This window comes from Mercenaria mercenaria, chromosome 9, assembly GCF_021730395.1.
Source record: "Mercenaria mercenaria strain notata chromosome 9, MADL_Memer_1, whole genome shotgun sequence".
NCBI classification, from domain to species: Eukaryota; Metazoa; Mollusca; class Bivalvia; order Venerida; family Veneridae; genus Mercenaria; species Mercenaria mercenaria.
The window spans coordinates 81,097,970-81,120,064 of record NC_069369.1 but is presented as its reverse complement, the minus strand read 5'-3'; the positions used below and the strand labels follow the sequence as shown (position 1 = coordinate 81,120,064).

Here is a 22,095-nt window from a genome sequence, read left to right as displayed (position 1 = left end):
GGGTCAAGTCCCATAACTCTGACATGTATTTTGCCCAAATTATGCCCCCTTTTGGACTTAGAAAACCCTGATTAAAGTTTTACATGCAAGTTACTATCTCCAAAACTAATGCAGATATTGAATTGAAACTTCACATGTGTCTTCAGGGTCATTGAACTAGGTGATAGCATCAAGAGCCATAACTCTGACATGCATTTTGGCCAAATTATGCCCCCTTTTTGACTTAAAAAATCCTGGTTAAGTTTTGCATGCAAGTACATATAAATTACTTAAAAGCATATAGCTCTGTACCTTATTTTTTCTTTTCTAGGTCAATTACCAACCTCACTGGGTCAAGTCCCATAACTCTGACATGTATTTTGGGCAAATTATGTCCCCTGTGAACTTAAAACTTCTGGTTAAAATTTTGCATGCAAGTTATTATCTCCAAAACTAATGCAGATACTGGATTGAAACTCTGTAGATATTCTAACATTAAGGGTAATATTCATGCTTCTGGGACAACAATTCGAATAGTGGAGCATTTGCTGTCTTACAGACAGCTCTTGTTATGATTGTTTCTTGGGTTTGAATTTCTTTAGCTTGTTTTCATGACTGTTTCTCGGGTTTGAATTTCTTTAGCTTGTTTTCATGACTGTTTCTCGGGTTTGAATTTCTTTAGCTTGTTTTCATGACTGTTTCTAGGGTTTGAATTTCTTTAGCTTGTTTTCATGACTGTTTCTCGGGTTTGAATTTCTTTAGCTTGTTTTCATGACTGTTTCTCGGGTTTGAATTACTTTAGCTTGTTTTCATGACTGTTTCTCGGGTTTGAATTTCTTTACCTTGTTTTTAATCCCCCGCCGTGGCGGAGGGATTATAGGAATGGTCTGCGTCCGTCCTTCCGTCGTCCGTCCTTCCGAGCTCACATTTGCATACTTATGTGGCTATAGGAACAATAGATAACTGTACTTTTTCTTTGATGTCATTCATTCCGTAAGGCTATTATGTGGCTACTTTTCTCTTACGTGGCTAAAAGAACAATAGAGAGAACAAAGGAGTAGCCACATAAGTATCCATATGTAGGAACGTCCGTCCGTAACAAAATCGTGTCCGGTCCATATCTCCTAAACCCCTTGAAGGATTTTCATGAAACTTGGGTCAAATGATCACCTCATCAAGACGATGTGCAAAACCCATGAGTCAGCCTTGTTGGTTCAAGGACAAGGTCACAACTCAATGTCAAAGGTTTGAGCCTGCCATTTTGTGTTCGCTCTATATCTCATAAACCCCTTGAAGGAATTTTATAAAACTTGGGTCAAATGATCACCTCATCAAGATGATGTGCAGAACCCATGAGTCAGCCATGTCGGCTCAAGGTCAAGGTCACAACTTAGGGTCAAAGGTTTTGAGCCTTCCATTTTGTGTCCGCTCTATATCTTCTAAACTCCTTGAAGGATTTTCATGAAACTTGGGTCAAATGATAACCTCATCAAGACGATGTGCAGAACCCATGGGTCAGCATTGTCGGCTCAAGGTCAAGGTCACAACTCAAGGTCAAAGGTTTGAGCCTTCCATTTCGTGTCCGCTCTATATCTTCTAAACCCCTTGAAGGAATTTTATCAAACTTGGGTCAACTGATCACCTCATCAAGATGATGTGCAGAACCCATGAGTCAGTCATGCCGGCTCAAGGTCAAGGTCACAACTTAGGGTCAAAGGTTTGAGCCTTCCATTTTGTGTCCGCTCTATATCTCCTAAACTCCTTGAAGGATTTTCATCAAACTTGGGTCAAACTATCACCTCATCAAGGCGATATGCAGAACTTATGAGTCAGCCATGTCAGCTCAAGGTCAAGGTCACAACTGAAGGTCAAAGGTTTGAGCCTTCCATTTCGTGTCCGCTCTATATCTCCTAAACCCCTTAAAGGAATTTTATAAAACTTGGGTAAAATGATTACCTCATCAAGACGATGTGCAGAACCTATGAGTCAGCCATGCCGGCTCAAGGTCAAGGTCACAACTTAGGGTCAAAGGTTTTGAGCCTTCCATTTTGTGTCCGCTCTATATCTTCTAAACTCCTTGAAGGATTTTCATGAAACTTGGGTCAAATGATCACCTCATCAAGACGATGTGCAGAACCCATGGGTCAGCCTTGTCGGCTCAAGGTCAAGGTCACAACTCAAGGTCAAAGGTTTGAGCCTTCCATTTTGTGTCCGCCTTATATCTCCTATACCCCTTGAAGGAATTTTATCAAACTTGGGTCAAATGATCACCTCATCAAGACGATATGCAGAACCAATGAGTCAGTCATGCCGGCTCAAGGTCAAGGTCACAACTTAGTGTCAAGGTTTGAGCCTTCCATTTTGTGTCCGCTCTATATCTCCTAAACTCCTTGAAGGATTTTCATGAAACTTGGGTCAAATGATCACCTCATCAAGGCGATATGCAGAACTTATGAGTCAGCCATGTCGGCTCAAGGTCAAGGTCACAACTGAAGGTCAAAGGTTTGAGCCTTCCATTTCGTGTCCGCTCTGTATCTCCTAAACCCCTTGAAGGAATTTTATCAAACTTGGGTAAAATGATTACCTCATCAAAACAATGTGCAGAAATTATGAGTCAGCCATGCCAGTTCAAGGTCAAGGTCACAACTAAGGGTCGAAGGTTTGAGCCTTCCATTTTGTGTCCACTCTGTATCTCCTAAACCCCTTGAAGGATTTTCATCAAACTTGGGTCAAATGATCACCTCATCAAGAACTCATGAGTCAGCCATGTCAACTCAAGGTCAAGGTCACAACTGAAGGTCAAAGGTTTCAGCTCTGTATCTCCTAAACCCCTTGAAGGATTTTCATGAAACTTGGGTCAAATGATCACCTCATCAAGACGTTGTGCAGAATTCATGAGTCAGCCATGTCAGTTCAAGGTCAAGGTCACAGCTAAAATCAAAGGTTTACCCTTTCACTATCCATAGCAGTGGCGGGGGATTTAGCTGTCTTTCAGACTGCCTTGTTATGACTGTTTTCGAATTTCTTTAGCTTGTTTTTATGACTGTTTCTTGGGTTTTTATTTCTTTATCTTGTTTTTATGACTGTTTATCAGGTTTGAGTTTCTTAACTTGTTCTGTTTGGGGTTTTATTTTTAGCTTGACTATTCAAATAATAGGTATAGCTATTGGAGTCATCCGTAAGTCGGCCTCGGCATTTGCGTCAGAATCCAAATTTGGTTAAGTTTTTGTAAATTGGTATCTCAGTTACCACTTGTGGATATGGATTGAATTTCTTTAGCTTGTTTTTATGGCTGTTTCTCGGGTTTGAATTTCTTTAGCTTGTTTTTATGACTGTTCCTCGGGTTTGAAAGATGAAAAGAAACTACAGTAAAAAATTAGTGCTGTTTCTTTTTGTTAGGTTGAAAATACCACACATGGTCGGATTTAGGTTGTAAATTTCCAGCATGACTTCCTACTGACAACTTTCAAAATTAGAGATCATGCCATGTATTCAGTAAGGAACTTGAAACTTAAATGGTGTGCTTTTATTATAGCATTTATGCTGATAGAAAGTGTGAGGCAATAAACCAAAGAGTTGAACTTGCATGTGAACAAAACTGGACAGAAAACTTGTTAAGCGGTCAGAAACTGGTTGTGCCGGGATATTATTGTATATTTTAATTAGATTTTAAAGCATTGTGTGTAAGATTGGCTGAAATTTACATATTATTTGAAAGAGTTTCTTTAAAAACATACCCATTTTGGCCTAAACCAAATTAAGACTGTTAGGGAATAAATTTTTCCATGGTTACAAAGTTCAGATTTAGAATATATTTTTACGTGACATTAAAAGCTTGTGTTCCTGACAATACATAAGTTTCTTTAATGATACTATTAACCCCTACCCTGCAAAATTTCAATAATGAATTTGTCCATCTTTCAATTTGGACAGTACCATTAACTGTTAAAAGGGGTGCTTACCAAAAGGATACTGACTGAATGGCAGACAGTGCAGATCTTGATCAGACTGCACAAATATGCAGGCTGATCAAGATCTACACTGGTCACAAATGCAGGATCAGTCTGAAACTGAAACTGAATAATTTATTAACGCCTATTCAAACAAGACCATATCAATGGCGTTACCATAATAATAACATACTGTAAAATAACACAATAATCTAATAACAATCTAATAGCTTATTTAAACAAAATGTCATAACTGCACCCTTCCCCCTGAGGTCATTCTACCTCTATTGCGAATACCAGTGCTTAAAACCTTACATGGTACGCCCAGACGGGCTGCATATAGAGGTTCAAACCCCCTGGTTAATGGTGCTGTCACAGATTATTTGAAAAAAAGAAATACTACACACTACCCTACCCAAGGAGCCTGTACCAACAATTACGTTTAATTAAACAGTCGTGTCCAGCATGATATAGGTTAACACAAAGGCATATAATATTTGTTATTTTTTGATATTTTGAAGTCTTAGTGTTTATCAAATAATGTCATAAAAAAGATGGCCCATATTGATATATAACAAAGCTTATGTTTTATTTAACTGATTTCCTTTGAGAATTTTTTTTTTAATTTTCTTATAAAAACGTAATACATACTAATCAATCTTTTATGTCTGACATTTCAGAGGACACTTTTTATTCCATAAAAGCTCAGTTAGCAAGTTCGGCTGATATATGTAGCAGTGAACGGGCTATTAATCTGTTCTACGATGACTGTTTCTCAGAAGATTGTCTTTTGAATTTGGATGCCATAGCTGAAGACACCACTAGATGCACGTGCGTACAGGATTCTTTCTTTTCCTTTTTGTGCCCCACAAAATTTTTGGTGCCGAACTTAAGAGTTGCCCTTGTACATCCCTCTATCTGTCCTTCCATTTTGTCTGAATTTGTGTTGTGCATATGTTGCAAAAATGTTAGATCTGTAGTCATCAAACCGCATAGGATTGTTATTCATCGTGTGAAATTATGCATTCTGGTGTTTTAATTGGGATTTTATACAACCTGACCTTGAACTTCAGTGTTGAAAAAGTTACTTTCGAATTAATTTTTGGTAGAGAATTTTTTATCTGTTTACTTATTTATGTTCCACCTATAATTCAAATCCTGTAGTCAAAAAGTCAACTGAATGAATTCTTTATCATACTGTGTAGGTTGCTGTATCAACAAGTGGCCTGTGTTCAAAGGAACATGAAGAATCAAACATTTGAATGCGAGTTTGAACAGTTGATGAACTCAACTGGCACAATATTGGATGTGTCATTCCCGCTGTTTCTAACTGAAGAACAGTACAATCCATGTAAAGGTAGATATAGTTTTACTAATACTTTAGTCTGAGGCCAAGCGGTTAAGATCACTGGCTTTATATCACTTGCCTCTAGTCTGAGGCCAAGCGGTTAAGATCACTGGCTTTATATCACTTGCCTCTAGTCTGAGGCCAAGCGGTTTAGATCACTGGCTTTATATCACTTGCCTCTAGTCTGAGGCCAAGCGGTTAAGATCACTGGCTTTATATCACTTGCTTCTAGTCCGAGGCCAAGCAGCTAAGGTCACTGGCTTTATATCACTTGCCTCTAGTCTGAGGCCAAGCACCTAAGGTCACTGGCTTTATATCACTTGCCTGTAGTCTGAGGCCAAGCACCTAAGGTCACTGGCTTTATATCACTTGCCTCTAGTCCGAGGCCAAGCACCTAAGGTCACTGGCTTTATATCACTTGCCTCTAGTCCGAGGCCAAGCACCTAAGGTCACTGGCTTTATATCACTTGCCTCTAGTCCGAGGCCAAGCACCTAAGGTCACTGGCTTTATATCACTTGCCTCTAGTCCCAGGCCAAGCACCTAAGGTCACTAGCTTTATATCACTTGCCTCTCGCTGCTATATGTTCAAAACTTTGCTTTGGATATAGATTTCTTTCATGCCGAGGGAGGGAGTTGGGTTGGGGGCAAGTGGAGGGGAGAGCAACTGGGATTTTCCTGTGGTCTTCCTCCACCATCAGTGGCTGGGAGAGTAGCCATATAACTGAAATTGTGTTGGTGTGTCTTTAAACCATCAAAAAAACTTCTAATGACACCTTCAAAGAGAGACTCCTGTCTATAAAGGAAGATATTTCCTTTTTTTATACGCCCGTTTGAAAAACGGGATGTATTATGGGAACGTCCCTGGCGGGCGGGCGGATGGGCCCTAGGTCTAAGGTCAAGGTCACACTTAGAGGTCAAAGGTCAAATTCAAGAATGGCTTTGTCCGGAGCATATCTTCTTCATGTTTGGCACAATTGTTCACCATCATGAGATGGAGTGTCATGCGCAAGAACCAGGTCCCTAGGTCTAAGGTCAAGGTCACACTTAGAGGTCAAAGGATACAAGAATGAAAACTTTGTCCGGAGCATTTCTTCTTCATGCATGGAGGGATTTTGATATAACTTGGCACAAATGTTCACCACCACGAGACGGAGTGTCATGCGCAAGAACCAGGTCCCTAGGTCTAAGGTCAAGGTCACACTTAGAGGCCAAAGGTCAGATACAAGAATGACTTTGTCCAGAGCATTTCTTCTTCATGCATGGAGCAATTTTTATGTAACTTGGCACAATTATACACCATCATGAGACGGAGTGCCATGCACAGGTCCCTTCTTTAGATTAACTTCCCTTAGTTGTTACTATAAATAACTTACATTGTAACTTTTTTATAATTGGCCATAGGGAAAAACCAAGACCACTTTTCTGTGGTACAACATACTTTCAAATTTCAGGTGTATTTTATTCCAGGTAAGGAATTTTTTGGTGGACTTAGAAAAACAAAAGAATTACAATAATTACTAAAAAATACATAGTAAACAACCACAAAATAAAATTCCATTTGCAAATACAGGTGCTAATGTAAAGAAATTTGCTGTGTGGCGTATATTGTGACATTCTGGCACTCTTATTTTTTCATGCCATTTTTTTTTGGAAAGAAAAAGAAAGAAATTTTCATTGCAAGAGGGAGCACAGCTGGGAAGCCTGTGTATGTTGAAAACAGGTCGTTGCTTGGCAGAGGATAAGTTACTAAGAATTTTGTCTAATATGAAAGAAAAGATCTTTTGTTTTTCAAAGTGATGTTAACAAAGGTTAGACCATGACTGTAGCCAAATGCTAAATTTGTCTGAGGCAAATTTGAAAGGGCATTGATTCTTTGTAATTATTGGAATTTTAATGTTGAAGGCACTCATTTTAGTGCCAATGAATAATTGGGGGTGGATATCTCAGCAGGTTGGAGATTTGGAGGCCTCTCCTGAGAAAAAGTTAAAATATGTCATAAAAATGCATTCTTGTGCTTAGTTTTTGCATAAGGCACTGTTAAAAAAATTGTGTGATAGAGACAGAAAAACAAATTGACCGAGGCAATTGCCCTTAGTTGCCTCAATAATAACCATAATTTCTCAGTAAATTCACCTCTCTTTAGCAACAGAGCATACAAAAAAAATGTTTTCAATCTTGTTTGCTTTAGAAAGTTTACTTTCTGTATATCTCTGTTATAAAAAAAATGGAAAGCAGAGAGAAAAAAGTTTCAGCAGGTATGCTAAAGGTCAAAGGGTTGAAACCTTATTGGGGTCATGGCAACCCCTCATTTAACAGCACTACTCATTTTAATGGCAAAAAATGACTTAGACAACAACAAGCTGCAAGTTTTTTCTTATTAATGTTATAAAAATCAAAAAGGTTTAACTAGATCTTTACCAAGATGCAATTCAAGCACACAACTTGAGTTATCTTAAAGAATTATAAAACAAGTATTGACTGAACTAGGAGAAGCATTTGGCACCGTGACATTGTAATAGAGAAATTGTCTAGTATGATTGGAGTTAAAGTTATGTTAACCTTTAGCCTGCTGGTGGCGACTGATTCTGCCTTTGCGACCTGTGCAGACTGATCATGATCTGCACTGTTCACTATTCCGTCAGTAAATTTTCAGTGAAGACCCCTTTGAATAATAAATGGTACTGCCCAGATTAAATGATGGATCAGTCTATTATAGAAATTTAGCAGGCTAAAGGTTAAAGAGATATACAGGTAGAATAGTGGAGTCATATACGGACTTCTGAGGCAAGATTTAATTTGATAAAACAGCCGCTTTCTGTTTTCTTTATTTGACCGAGTAAAATAGGATAAATAAATCACAGCTGATAGCTTAATTTCCATGAAATAGGTTTTGAAAATGTTTGATTAAAAGCATTGATATTCCTTAACTCTAACTGGCTAATTCTAAACTGGTAGGAAACCAGAAACCAAAAACATCATTTACAATTCTTGTGTAGTGAATACGACTAATTAGAATGGGGAATAAAACTATAAATAAAATTATTGACTCTTTAGTCATTGAACATGATGTGATATTCACCAAAAGAAGGCAGTATTGGATGAAGCAATATTATATAATTCTCTTTTTTTTATTTTAAGAAAAAATGTCTGACAGCAGTATGAAAAAATGTGGAATCCCAATACTGTCTAGAATGAATGGCAGCATGGAATGTGTGGAACATCTGTTAAAGAACCTCTCACACTTTGGACAAGATCAGCAGTGCAAGTTAGTATAATTCTGTGTTACATGTTTTTCAGTGAATTATCGAGACATTGCAGTGAAACATATCATCATTCTGGTCTTTTCACAGTAAAAAATATCAAATCTATTTTTCACTGGTAAGAAACCATAAAATGGGTAAATTTAGTCAAAACATAAATTGAATAGAAAATTTGTTTATTTTACATAGTCGTGTGTCAACAATTTCTAAAAAAATCTTCTTCTTCAAAACCACTGGGCAGATTTACACCAAACTTCACACGAATGATCCTTTTGTGACCCCCCTTTCAAAATTGCCCAAAGAATTGAAATTCATGCAGAACTCTGGTTGCCATAGCAACCGAAAGGAAAAACTTCCAAAATCTTCTTGTCCAAAACCACAGGTCCAAGGGCTTTTGATATTTGGTATGTAGCATCATCGAGAGGTCCTCTACCAATTCAATTCAAAAGTTTATTAGCATAAACATAAACATGTTTTTTTGCCATTTACAACATAAATACAATGTATGTAGCATCATCTAGTGGTCCTCTACCAAGATTGTTCAAATTATCCCCCTAGGGTCATATATGGCCCCGCCCAGGGGGTCACATGGTTTATATAGACATACATAGGGGAAAACTTTGAAAATATTCTTGTTTTAAACCACAGGGCCTAGGACTTTGATATTTGGTATGTAGTATCATCTAGTGGTCCTCTAACAAGATTGTTCAAATTATTCCTCTAGGGTCAAATATGGCCTCGCCCAGGGTGTCACATAGTTTATATAGACTTGTATAGGAAGAAAACTTTAAAAATCTTCTTGTCTGAAACCACAAGACCTAGGCCTTTGATATTTGGTATGTAGCATTGCCTTTTGGTCCTGTACCAAGGTTGTTCAAATTATTACCCTGGGGTGAAAAGAGGCCCTGCCCCAGGGGTCCCTAGTTTTACATAGACTTATTTAGGAAAAAACTTTAAAAATCTTCTTGCCTGAAACTGCAAGGCCTAGGCTTTTGATATTTGGTATGTTGCATTGCCTAATGGTCTACTACCAAAATTGTTCAAATGATGGCCCTGGGGTGAAAAGAGGCCCTGCCCTGGCGGTCCCAAGTTTTACATAGACTTATATAGGAAAAAAACTTTAAAAATCTTCTTGTCTGAAAGTTCAAGGCCTAGGCCTTTGATATTTTATGTGTATCATTGCCTAGTTGATTTCTACCAAGATTGTTCGAATTATGCCCCTGGTGCGAAAAGAGGCCCCACCCCGGGGGTCACTTGTTGTATGAGTTATATAGGAAAAATACTTCAAAAATTATCAGATCATATTACCTGATGACCCCAAGTGATAAGGGGTCACCATACCGTGACACTGACCTACTGACCTACTTTCTTGTTTTTAAAGATACAGCCTTGAAATTTGGATGACATGTACAGTTTTGCACACCAATCTTAAAACTGACTTTCAGTGACCATGAATGTGACCTACTGACTTACTTTCTTGTTTTTTAAGATACAGCCTTGAAATTTGGATGACATGTACAGTTTTGCACACAAATCTTAAAACTGACTTTCAGTGACCATGAATATGACCTACTGACCTACTTTCTTGTTTTTTTTAAGATACAGCCTTGAAATTTGGATGACATTTACAGTTCAGCACACCGATTTTAAAACTGACTTTCAGTGACCATGAATGTGACCTACTGACCTACTTTCTTTGTTTTAAGATACAGCCTTGAAATTTGGATGACATGTACAGTTTTGCACACTGATCATAAAACTGACTTTCGGTGACCATGAATGTGACCTGCTGACATACTTTCTTGTTTTTTATGCCCCCCTTGCAGATGTCGGTCGGTAGGTCCGTCGGTCAGTTGGTCGGTCGGAATGTAGACCAATCCGTTTCCGGATAATAACTCAAGAACGCTTGGGCCTAGGATCATGAAAGTTAATAGGGAGGTTGGTCATCACCAGCAGATGACCCCTATTGATTTTGAGATCTGTATGTCAAAGGTCAAGGTCACAGTGACCCTGAATAGTAAAACGGTTTCCGGATGATAACTCAAGAACACTTGGGCCTAGGATCATGAAAGTTGATAGGATAGTTGGTAATGACCAGCAGATGACCCCTATTGATTTTGAGGTCAGTATATTAAAGGTCAAGGTCACAGTGACCCTGAACAGTAAAACGGTTTCCGGATGATAACTCAAGAACGCTTAGGCCTAGGGTCACGAAAGTTGATAGGGAGGTTGATCATGACCAGCAGATGACCCCTATTGTTTTTGAGGTTAGTTTATCAAAGTTCAAGGTCACAGTGACAAGGAACAGTAAAATGGTTTCCAGGCAATAACTCTAGAACGCTTGGGCCTAGTGTCAGGAAAATTGATAGTTAGGTTGGCCATAACCAGCAGGTGACCCCTATTGATTTTGAGGTCATTAGGTCAAAGGTCAAGGTCACATTGGCCAGGAACAGTTAAAACGATTTCTGATCTTCTTGTCCAAAACCATAGGGCCTAGGGCTTTGATATTTGGTATGTAGCAAAATCTAGTGGTCCTCTACCAAGATTGTTCAGATTATTTCCCTGGGGTCAAATATGGCCCCACCCCGGGGGTCACATGGTTTATATAGACATATATAGGAAAAAACTTTGAAAAACCTCTTGTCCAAAACCACAGGGCCTAGGGCTTTGATATTTTGTATATGACATCATCTAGTGGTCCTCTAGTAAGATTGTTCAAATTATTCCCTAGGGTCAAATATGGCTCCGCCCCGGGGGTCACATGGTTTACATAGACTTATATAGGGAAAAACTGAAAATCTTCTTGTCCAAACCACAAAGACTATAGCTTTAATATTTTGCAATGTAGCATCATTTAGTGGTTCTCTACCAAGTTTGTTCAAATTATCCCTCTAGGGTCAAATATGGTCCCGCCCCAGGGGTCATATGGTTCATATAGACTTATATAGGGAAAAACTTAGAACCTTCATGTCCATAACTTACATCATTCAAATTTGGACCACATGTATAGTTTTGAGTGGCAAGATGAACCTTGACATGAGTTGACCTTGATCTTGACCTAGTGACCTACTTTCACATTTCTGTAGCTACAGCCTTCAAATTTGGACCACATGCATAGGTTTGTGTACCGAAAAAAACTTTGACCTTGTTATTGACCGGACCGCATGCATATTTTTGTCTTCTGAATTGAAATTTGACATTGATTTTTACCTATTACCTACTTTCACATTTCTCAAGCTACAGCCTTCTGATTTGAAGCACATGCATAGTTCTGTCTACCAAAATGAACTTTGACCTTGAAATTGATCTAGTGACCTGCTTTCACATTTCTCAAGCCACAGCTTTCAAATTTGGACCACATGCACATTGTTTTGTACCGAAAAGAAATTTGACATTGATTTTGACCTTGAGCTAGTCTTGAAATTTGGAACATTCAGAAATGGCTCAGTGGATGGCACCAAGATCACTCTGTAATCTCTTGTTAGGTTAATAGGTTAAAGGTCAAGGTCAGATTAAACCAGAATGGTAGAACTTGTTTACAGTGAGCATATAATTTCTGTTCCTTGTGCAATTACTGAATGCATCAAGGGGGGCATTTCGTGTTCGACGAGCTCTTGTTAAGATACAGTTGCACACCGATCTTAAAAAATGACTTTCAGTGACCATGAATGTGACCTACTGACCTACTTTCCTAATATTTTAGCATCAGTTTGACATTTGAAACATGTAGCTCATATAACCCAGGTGAGCAATCCAGGGTCATCATGACCCTCTTGTTTATGTTCATTTCGTAGAGTTGTTTCCTGTCTTGGGCTATTGACTCTGTTCTGTGTGAGCTATAAGTATTGGTATCTGTAGAATTGTGTCAGTGCTTTTTACTTCAAATATGTTCCCTGAAACTACTTGTTTGAATCAAACCAAATTTGGTCTATACCATCTGGGTACAAACCTCTCTCAGATTTGTTCAGATAGTTACACTTGACACCTTTCCGGTGCTACAAGAGGGAAGAATAGAGAAAGAAAACTTTATATGTTTCCTTCTCATGAAGCACTGAATTGATCTTCACCAAACTTGGTCTGTAAGGTCTGTAGCATGTACAGATTCTCTCAAGTTTGTTTTGTTTGGCCACCAGATAAAAAACATTTAAGTGACTTCTTCTTATGAAAACTTTATTGCAGTTCATCAAACATTGTAGCATTTCTGCATAGACCCCTCTCGAGATTTTTCAAAATATTCTGCTTCTGACAGAGCTAAATGTAAGGAAACACATTTTAATGAATATTTCTTATGAACTGCTAGATAAATTGTTACCAGATTTGTTCTTTAGCATCCATATATAGGCCTCTCTCAAGTTTTTTTGTTTTGTTTTTTGCCAGTGGTTTTATCAGGCTGTTTTCAGGGGCTGCCAGAAAATAAAATAGAACAAAAACACTTTCAGCTGGATGGATCTTTTACTAAAGTTGGCCCTTAGCATCCTTGTGTAGAATTCTTTCAGGTTTGTGGATATGGTTCAGCTTGGCCCATTTTACTGGCCACCAGTGCAAAGTAGGATATAAACTACAAACAACTTCTTCTGATGAGCTCTTTCTTGTTCCTTCTTGCCACTTGCTATGTTGCACCCTTGCATTGATCACTCTAAGATTGTTGAGATTCCATTTAATCTCTTTTATGGATTGCTGGAGCCAGAAATAGAAATTCCTGTTAAACAACTTCTTTACTTGAACTGCTTGATGAATCTTCACCAAACTTAGTCTGTGGTATTATTAAATGAATATTCTTCAAGTTTGTTCAAGTGGTTCTGAGTGCACTACGAGAGCTTCAAAATAAAAACTGTTAAACAATGAACTTAACTTAAACTGTTAACCAATGAACTTAATGATAGATGTTTGCCAGATTTTGCGGATTGTTCCTCTTGACATTCTTTTTTCTTGCCAAGTCATAAAAACAAATTTATGATATACATATGAATTTTCTGTCTAAGGTACAGCATTTATTTCACTAACGAATACAAAATCCTGTGTTCAACTCCCATCAGAAATGGAAAAATATTCAATAGTTGGACTACTTGCTTTAGTGGTGACCTCATGTATGATGTCAAGCTATGGTGTAGTCGGCCCACCTGGCTCAGGAGATGGCAGATATACTGATCGTTGGGTCATGAGTGCAATCCCTGGGCAAGACATTTGTTCTGTGTGACAATTTGATAACAGACATTGTGTCAGGAATAATTTGAGCCACGCCATGAGAAAACCAACATAGTGGCTTTGTGACCAGCATGGATCTAGACCAGCCTGCGCATCCGCGCAGTCTGGTCAGGATCCATGCTGTTTGCTTTTAAAGCCTATTGCAGTTAGAGAAATTGTTAGCGAACAGCATGGATCCTGACCAGACTGCGCGGATGCGCAGGCTGGTCTGGGTCCATGCTGGTCGCAAAGCCACTATGTTGGTTTTCTCATGGCGCAGTTCATTTCATCCTTCACCTCTGCATTATGTGGAGAAGTTGGCAGTTACTTGTTGAGAACATGGTAGTTCTTGTACAGAATCCAGGAACACTGGTTGGGTTAACTGCCTACCATTACATGACAAATACTTTCGAAAAATGGAGCAGCTAAACCTAAAACAAATAAGCAAATCAAGACATGACATGTTGATAGCGTCGCGATGTTCAGTATGTCAAGCATATTAAGTTCTTTATGGCCGTCATGGCCCTGTTCTTTTGTAATTGTTGTTTTCAGGTTTTCATCGTATATTTTTAGCTTGTCTGATTTTTGAAAAAAATCTACGAGGTATTGTCATCACTTGATCTTTGGCATTGACCTCGGTTAAAATTTTGTGTTTAGGTCCACCTTTTCTCAAAAACTATAAGAGCTACAGCTTTGAAACTTTGCTTACTTGTTTATTATCACTGTGTAGGCCAAGAACCATAACTCTGATATGTATTTTGTCAGAATTATAGCCCTTTTTGTACTAAGAAAATTTGAGTTTCTTGGTTAAAATTTTGTTTGTGTCACCTTTTCTAAAAAACCTATAAGAGCTACAGCTTTGAAACTTTGCGCTTTTGTTTATAATCATTAAGGAACTATGTAGGCCAATAACTATAACACTGATATGCATTTTGTTAGAATTATGGCTCTTTTTAAACTTAGAAAATTTGAGTTTCTTGGTTAATTTTTTTGTGTATGTCACCTTTTCTCAAAAACTATAAGAGCTGCAGCTTTGAAACTGTGCACACTTGTTTGTAGTCATTAGGGGACTATGTAGGCCAAGAACCATAACTCTGATATGCATTTTGTCAGAATTATAGCCATTTTTGTACTTAAAAAATCTTAACTATAATTCTTTTCTTACATATTGTCCAACACTTCTAGAAGTTCATTGGCAACCACAGGTAGTGCTCTTATTATTTTTTATTTGAGATAGGAATTTAGCCCTTTTGCTGAACTTCTTTTCAAAACACAAATCTAAAAGAAAAACAACAGCAACTCGAACACTGATTAACATACATGATATATAGGCAGCTCAATCTTCTTACAGATTTTATCAACTATCACAACAGCAATTTTTATGTGCAATATGGAGGCCGTAAAAAGTGTCCCCATACTTGGATTCAGTGTTGTTATATTTTCCGGGTCTTTAGGATCAAGGAGTCCAGTCAGTCTCTTTGTAATAGAATTCTGCTAAAGCCGGTGCTAGCGGTCACGAGGGGTTTTGCATTTTTCAATACCTCTCATGAACAGACTCATTTAGTCTGCTGTTATTTTGCTTGGTTGCATTCTGAGCTTCCAAAGGATGTTCTTACAGATTTTATTGATTTTTGTTGATTTTTTTCCAAAATCAGGTAGTTTCGTTTTGTTTTGTGTATTTTTTAATTGTGTATTTTTTAACAGACTGGTATCTCTAGGAGGTAGCTGTTTGAATGCAGTAACAACAGAAGTAGATGCTACTTGTGACACAGACGAGATTGCTGCAGCTCTAAGGCGTATCATTGCAGCATCCTCTGTTGCCATGAGACAGCTGGAATGTGAATATGAACCTACCCCAGCCAAGGCATATCCCAACTGTGAAGGTAGGTTATAAGCTTTGCACACTGTAAAATGCTTTATTCATCCTGTATATTTTAACAGAGTTACTCCTGAAATCTGCTCTAGATGCTGTTTTCTACATCCACAAGAAATGTCATAATAGGCTCTTAATTCCTTTAGTGCAAGCTCAGAAAATGTTGGCATATTTCATAGAAAAAAATCACTTTTAAGAGTAGAATATATGTTAATTTCAAAAACTGTTACATGCTTTGTCTCCCTATGACTACATTTTACATGGTGTCACATTCTGTTACTTCAGTATGATCCATGGTATCACACATCATTCTTTGTCTCTCTATGGCTATAATTTAGTCCATGGTATCACCTATCATTCTTTGACTGTCTATGGTCTCAGTTTTGTCCATGTTTCATGTCATATTTGATTCTTTGTCAACAGTTTGTCCATGGTATCACTATCATTTTGCCTCCTATGGCAACATTGGTCCTGTATCACTTATCTTTGCTCTTTATGGCTCAGTTTGTCCATGGTATCACCTGTCATTTTTTGCTCTCTATGGCAACAGTTTGGTCCATGGTATCACCTATCATTCTTTGCCTCTCTATGGCAACAGTTTGGTCCATGGTATCACTTATCATTTTTGCCTCTTATGGCTACAGTTTGGTCCATGGTTATCTATCATTCTTTGTAGTATGCAACGTTTGGTCATGTTCATCTTTCATTTCTCATGGCAACAGTTAGGTCCATGTGTCATCATCATCTTTGTCTCTATGGCTACGTTTGGTCTGTTATCTATCATTCTTTGTCTCTATGGCTACAGTTTGGTCCATGGTATCATCTATCATTGTTTGTATGTATAGCAACAGTTTGGTCCATGGTATCACCTATCATTCTTTGCCTCTTTATGGCTACAGTTTGGTCCATGGTATCACCTGTCATTGTTTTGATTTTCTATGGCAACAGTTTGGTCTATGGTATCACCTGTCATTGTTCTGATTTTCTATGGTTTTCTATGGCAACAGTTTGGTCCATGGCATCACCTGTCATTGTTTTGATTTTCTATGGGAACAGTTTGGTCTATGGTATCACCTATCATTCTTTGCCTCTCTATGGCAACAGTTTGGTCCATGGTATCACCTATCATTCTTTGCCTCTTTATGGCTACAGTTTGGTCCATGGTATTACCTATCATTCTTTGCCTCTCTATGGCAACAGTTTGGTCTATGCCTCATTCTTTGCCTCTCTGTGGCAACAGTTTGGTCCATGGTATCACCTATCATTCTTTGCCTCTTTATGGCAACAGTTTGGTCTATGGTATTACCTATCATTCTTTGCCTCTCTGTGGCAACAGTTTGGTCCATGGTATCGCCTATCATTCTTTGCCTCTTTATGGCTACAATTTGGTCCATGGTATTATCTATCATTCTTTGCCTCTTTATTGCAACAGTTTGGTCCACGGTATCACCTATCATTCTTTGCCTTTTTATGGCAACAGTTTGGTCTATGTTATTACCTATCATTCTTTGCCTCTCTGTGGCAACAGTTTGGTCTATGGTATTACCTATCATTCTTTGCCTCTCTGTGGCAACAGTTTGGTCCATGGCATCACCTGTCATTGGCTCTATGGCAACAGTTTGGTCTATGTTATTACCTATCATTCTTTGCCTCTCTGTGGCAACAGTTTGGTCTATGGTATTACCTATCATTCTTTGCCTCTCTGTGGCAACAGTTTGGTCTATGGTATTACCTATCATTCTTTGCCTCTCTGTGGCAACAGTTTGGTCCATGGTATCACCTATCATTCTTTGCCTCTTTATGGCAACAGTTTGGTCATGTTATTATCCCCTATCATTCTTTGCTCTTTTGGCAACAGTTTGGTCTATGGTTTCACATTTTTGCCTCTCTGTGGCATCTTTTTGGTATACTTCATCATTGCTTTTGGAGTTTCTAAGAAATTAATTTCTTTGTCTCTCGAAAGTTTGCCATGGAAATCACATACATGTAACTTTATAATTCTATGTTTCACTTCTTCTTTGCCTCGTGAAAGTTTGGTCCATATATCACCTATCTATTGCTCGTTATGGCAAGTTTGGTTATGTTATTACATATATAATGATCTTTGCCTCTTGTGGCAACAGTAATTGGTCTAGGTTATTATATCTTTTTGCTTCTGTGCAACAGTTTGGTCCTGGTATAAGAATTTCTTGTTTATGCACAGTTGGGAATACCTACATTTCTGCTCTGTGGCATTTGGTGGAACGATCATTTTGCCCTCTTGAAATGGTGTGGTCATGTACAAATTGCTGCAAAGAAGTTTGGTCACTTGGATATTTATAATTTGCGCCTTTTTGCAAAGTTGGTCATGGTAATCACCAATATTTTTTTTATAAATTGCTATGTTATTATACATTCTTTGCTTTTATGGCAGAAATGTCCATAATTTCACCAACATTGGCCTCTTTATGGAAGTTTGGATATGTTATTACCATGCATGGCTTGTGTTCTGTGGCAAAAGTTTGTCTATTTATTGACCTACAATTTTGTGTCATCTTAGGACAAAAATTGGTCTATGTTATTCCTCGCTTTGCGCTCTAGTGGCAACAGTTTGGTCCATGGATATAATTAATTATGTTGCTCTGGGCTAAGTTTGGTTCTGTATTCCTATCTTCTGCTTCTGTGGCAACAGTATGGTCTATGAACTTCATTTTGCTTCTGTGCAACATGTAGTACTATCATCGTTTGTCTTAGGGAACAGTTTTGGTCTATGTAAATCACCATCCACTCCCTCTGCAACAAGTTAGTCTATGGAATTATAATATTTTTCTTATGGACTTGTTATGTAACTATCATTCTTTCTTCTGGGCAAGTTTGGTCTAATGATACTATATTTTTAGTGGGCAAAATTGGTCGTAAATGTTATACCTATTCCAATTCAATTGCCTGTTATAGCAAAGTATTTCATGTATCACCTACAGTCATTTTGTCTGTAAGCAAACAGTAAGTCTTGTGTACTATCATTCTTTTCTTGATGCACAATTTGCATCTTTTTAAATTCATGTAATACATTCCTTTGCTTTTTTGACCGAAAGTTATTCCATTTACTGTGTTCAAACATATTTGTCTTTGGCTACAGTTGTTCATGCACATAGTACTTGATCTTTTTATTGGTCAATTTTGAGGAAACTAATGTTTTTTCCATAATGAAATTGCATTTAATACATCATAGTAAAACATCTATGTTTTTTGGCTCAGTCAATAGTGCAGGTGAGCTTTTTGATCACCTTCATCAGGTAGTCGGGTAGTGTGTTGTTGCATATGAATAAAATGTTTCTTGTTTTGATCACGATGAAGTGGTTTAAAATTTTATCTTTTTGTATTTAACTCAAACTTGACCTAAACTTTACACATAGTTTCGTTTTTTAATCCAGGGCAATCCCAAATTTTGGTGTTGGTTATGGCCTGGAAAGGGACCACTGATTAGCTATTTTGACTTTGTCTGCAACAATAGCTGTAAGAAATTGATATTTGAATTTTTACATAACTGGAACAAACTTTAATTGCAGTAAGATATTAACATATTACTTTTTTTTAAAACCTGAATGCATTATGAAAACTTCTAGATTTTTTGGCCCTGAAACAGCATTAATTTTGCCTTCGCACAATGAGCTTTTCATATGGATTTGAATTTATAAATGAAAAATTGGGAATTAGATTCTTGGGTATTTTTTTTATTGAAGCCAATCCCAATTAGGTATCCAGAGTAATAAAGGTACAATTAGCTTTTCTTGCACTTGTCTATGACATGCAGCCATGTAGATGATTAACAAATTATAATGATATGACTGCAAGATCATGTTTCCTATTTTACATTGTGAATTCTCATGAGGATTCCCAGTTATGTCCCGTGAGGTCAAATATTGGTATTTATGGCTTTTGCAGCATGAGATTCATTGAGGTCAAACTTTGAAAGTTGGCATTTCTTAGCAACAATAGGACCAATGCATCGATCTTCGTATGGACTGAGTTTTTTAAACCTGAACCACCACCCCGGATGTCACACAAAATGGATTTATAGACATAAGTACGTTATGTGATAATTTAATACTTCAGTTTGTTATGAAAGATGCACTCAAGACATACGGGAGTGAAATATTGCAACTGGATTTTATTCAAATTTCACAAATTAAAAGGTATATCCTGAAAATAATTACCTGTTAAATTTCATTATTTTCACCAAATTTACACCTCATATAGTCAGTACAATTAATGTACTTAATTATTTATTTATTTTAAGTGATTTTGAATTTTACATACATGACGTCACGAATAAACAATTACCATTTTTTTGACAACAATGTATCCATTTTAGTGTATTTCAAAACAAAATTTGTTTTACTGTATTGCGTTAAACTGTCCTTATTGCTGACATATTTTAGGCTATGTTTTCCCATAAACTGGTGAATATTCAGTGACATTACAAAAACTGTTGTTGATGATAAAACAAGAAAATCTATATTCATTGACATCACAAGAACTGATGTATTCACTTTGGTGTTTTCAATAATCTTATAAGAACTGCTATTCACTGACATCACAAGAAATGATGTATTCACTCTGGTGTTTTCACTGATATTACTAGAACTGGTATTATTCACTGATGTTAAAAGAACTGGTATAGTCACATATATTACAAGAATCGGTATATGCCTAACAAAACAAGAACTGGTATTCACTGATTTACAAGAATTGGTATAGTCACTGATATTACAAGAATGGTTATAGTCACTTGTAATTACAAGAACTAATATATTCACTGATATTACAAAAATGGATATATTCACTCATATTTATTCACTGATATTACAAGAATGGTTATATTCACTGATATTACAAGAGCTGGTATATTCACTGATATTACAAGAGCTGGTATATTCACTGAGAACTGATTTGTTCTCTGACCTTACAAGAACTAGATTGATAATGGAACTGACATAATACACTTATGTTTATTTAGAGAAACATGTGTAATCACAGACATTGACTTTTGAATGAATTTAATTTAATTTGTTTTTATTCTTTTGTGTTCTATGAAAGAACTTTTCAACATGAGGGTATATGGAGCAGTGTTCCCACTATTCTAGTTTCTTACACCTATAAATTGCTTAAATTTAAATGGCAAGAATTTCTGTTTGAATTTTCAGTGGTCTCAATATGTATGCCAGTTGTGGAGCGGATGTTACAGAGAGATTGAAGACTGCCTGTGACAAGACTGAATTGAAACAGACCATAGTAGATAACAAAGGTTCCCTAAGAAATTCCATGTCTGAAAGAGACATTGGGACATGTCTGAATGGTAAGATTTCAAAGACTGCTATGTTCAATATCTCTGAAACAGACCATAGTAGATAACAAAGGTTCCCTATGTAATTCCATGTCTGAAAGAGACATTGGGAAATGTCTGAATGGTAAGATTTCAATGACTTCTATGTTCAATATCTCTGAAACAGACTGTAGTAGATAACAAAGGTTCCCTATGTAATTCCATGTCTGAAAGAGACATTGGGAAATGTCTGAATGGTAAGATTTCAAAGACTCCTATGTTCAATATCTCTGAAACAGACTATAGTAGATAACAAAGGTTCCCTATGTAATTCCATGTCTGAAAGAGACATTGGAAAATGTCTGAATGGTAAGATTTCAAAGACTCCTATGTTCAGTATCTCTGAAACAGACTATAGTAGATAACAAAGGTTCCCTATGTAATTCCATGTCTGAAAGAGACATTGGAAAATGTCTGAATGGTAAGATTTCAAAGACTCCTATGTTCAATATCTCTGAAACAGACTATAGTAGATAACAAAGGTTCCCTATGTAATTCCATGTCTGAAAGAGACATTGGAAAATGTCTGAATGGTAAGATTTCAAAGACTCCTATGTTCAATATCTCTGAAACAGACTATAGTAGATAACAAAGGTTCCCTATGTAATTCCATGTCTGAAAGAGACATTGGGAAATGTCTGAATGGTAACATTTCAAAGACTCTGAAACAGACCAGAGTAGATAACAAAGATTACTTAAACCTGAGCCTGATAAATTTCCAGGCTTTCCAGCATTCCTATTTTTTTTTTCCTACTTTTTTGATAGTGCTCCTATTTTTTCCTACTTTTCTATAAAACCTCCTATTACTGCTACTTTATCATTTATTCTACTCACCCTGGCATTGGTGTCGGCGTCGGCGTCACACCTTGGTTAAAGTTTTGCATGCAAGTTCATACAGCTATCATTTAAAGGCATATAGCTTTGAAACTTATTTTTTCTTTTTCTAGGTCAATTACCAACCTCACTGGGTCAAGTTCCATAACTCTGACATGTATTTTGAGCAAATTATGCCCCCTTTGGACTTAGAAAATCCTGGTTAAAGTTTTACATGCAAGTTACTATCTCCAAAACTAATGCAGATATTGAATTGAAACTTCACATGTGTCTTCGGGGTTATAAAACTAGTTGATAGCAT

General features: G+C 37.2%; 2 protein-coding genes across 7 annotated transcripts in view; both read left to right on the top strand.

Annotated features, from left to right (window-relative positions):
* Positions 1–15,616, top strand: part of LOC123546328 (uncharacterized) — a 234,024-nt gene extending 218,408 nt beyond the window's left edge. Inside the window, exons 81-84 of the mRNA XM_053550673.1 lie at positions 4,610–4,760; positions 5,135–5,286; positions 8,417–8,543; positions 15,427–15,616. Of these exons, the coding sequence (XP_053406648.1) occupies positions 4,610–4,760; positions 5,135–5,286; positions 8,417–8,543; positions 15,427–15,616 (620 nt within the window). The remainder of the gene's footprint in view (positions 1–4,609; positions 4,761–5,134; positions 5,287–8,416; positions 8,544–15,426) is intronic.
* Positions 15,617–20,775: 5,159 nt separating this feature from the next.
* LOC123546327 (uncharacterized) overlaps positions 20,776–22,095 on the top strand; it is a 313,757-nt gene continuing 312,437 nt past the window's right edge. For 4 of the 6 annotated variants that reach the window (XM_053551859.1, XM_053551862.1, XM_053551858.1 and 1 more), the window contains exon 1: positions 20,776–20,933. In XM_053551859.1, coding sequence (XP_053407834.1) covers positions 20,792–20,933 — 142 coding nt within the window. In that variant the 5' untranslated portion in view covers positions 20,776–20,791. Of the gene's footprint in view, positions 20,934–21,441; positions 21,494–21,544; positions 21,606–22,095 lie in introns of those variants that run through there. The other 2 variants (XM_053551861.1, XM_053551860.1) reach the window with 2 other exon arrangements.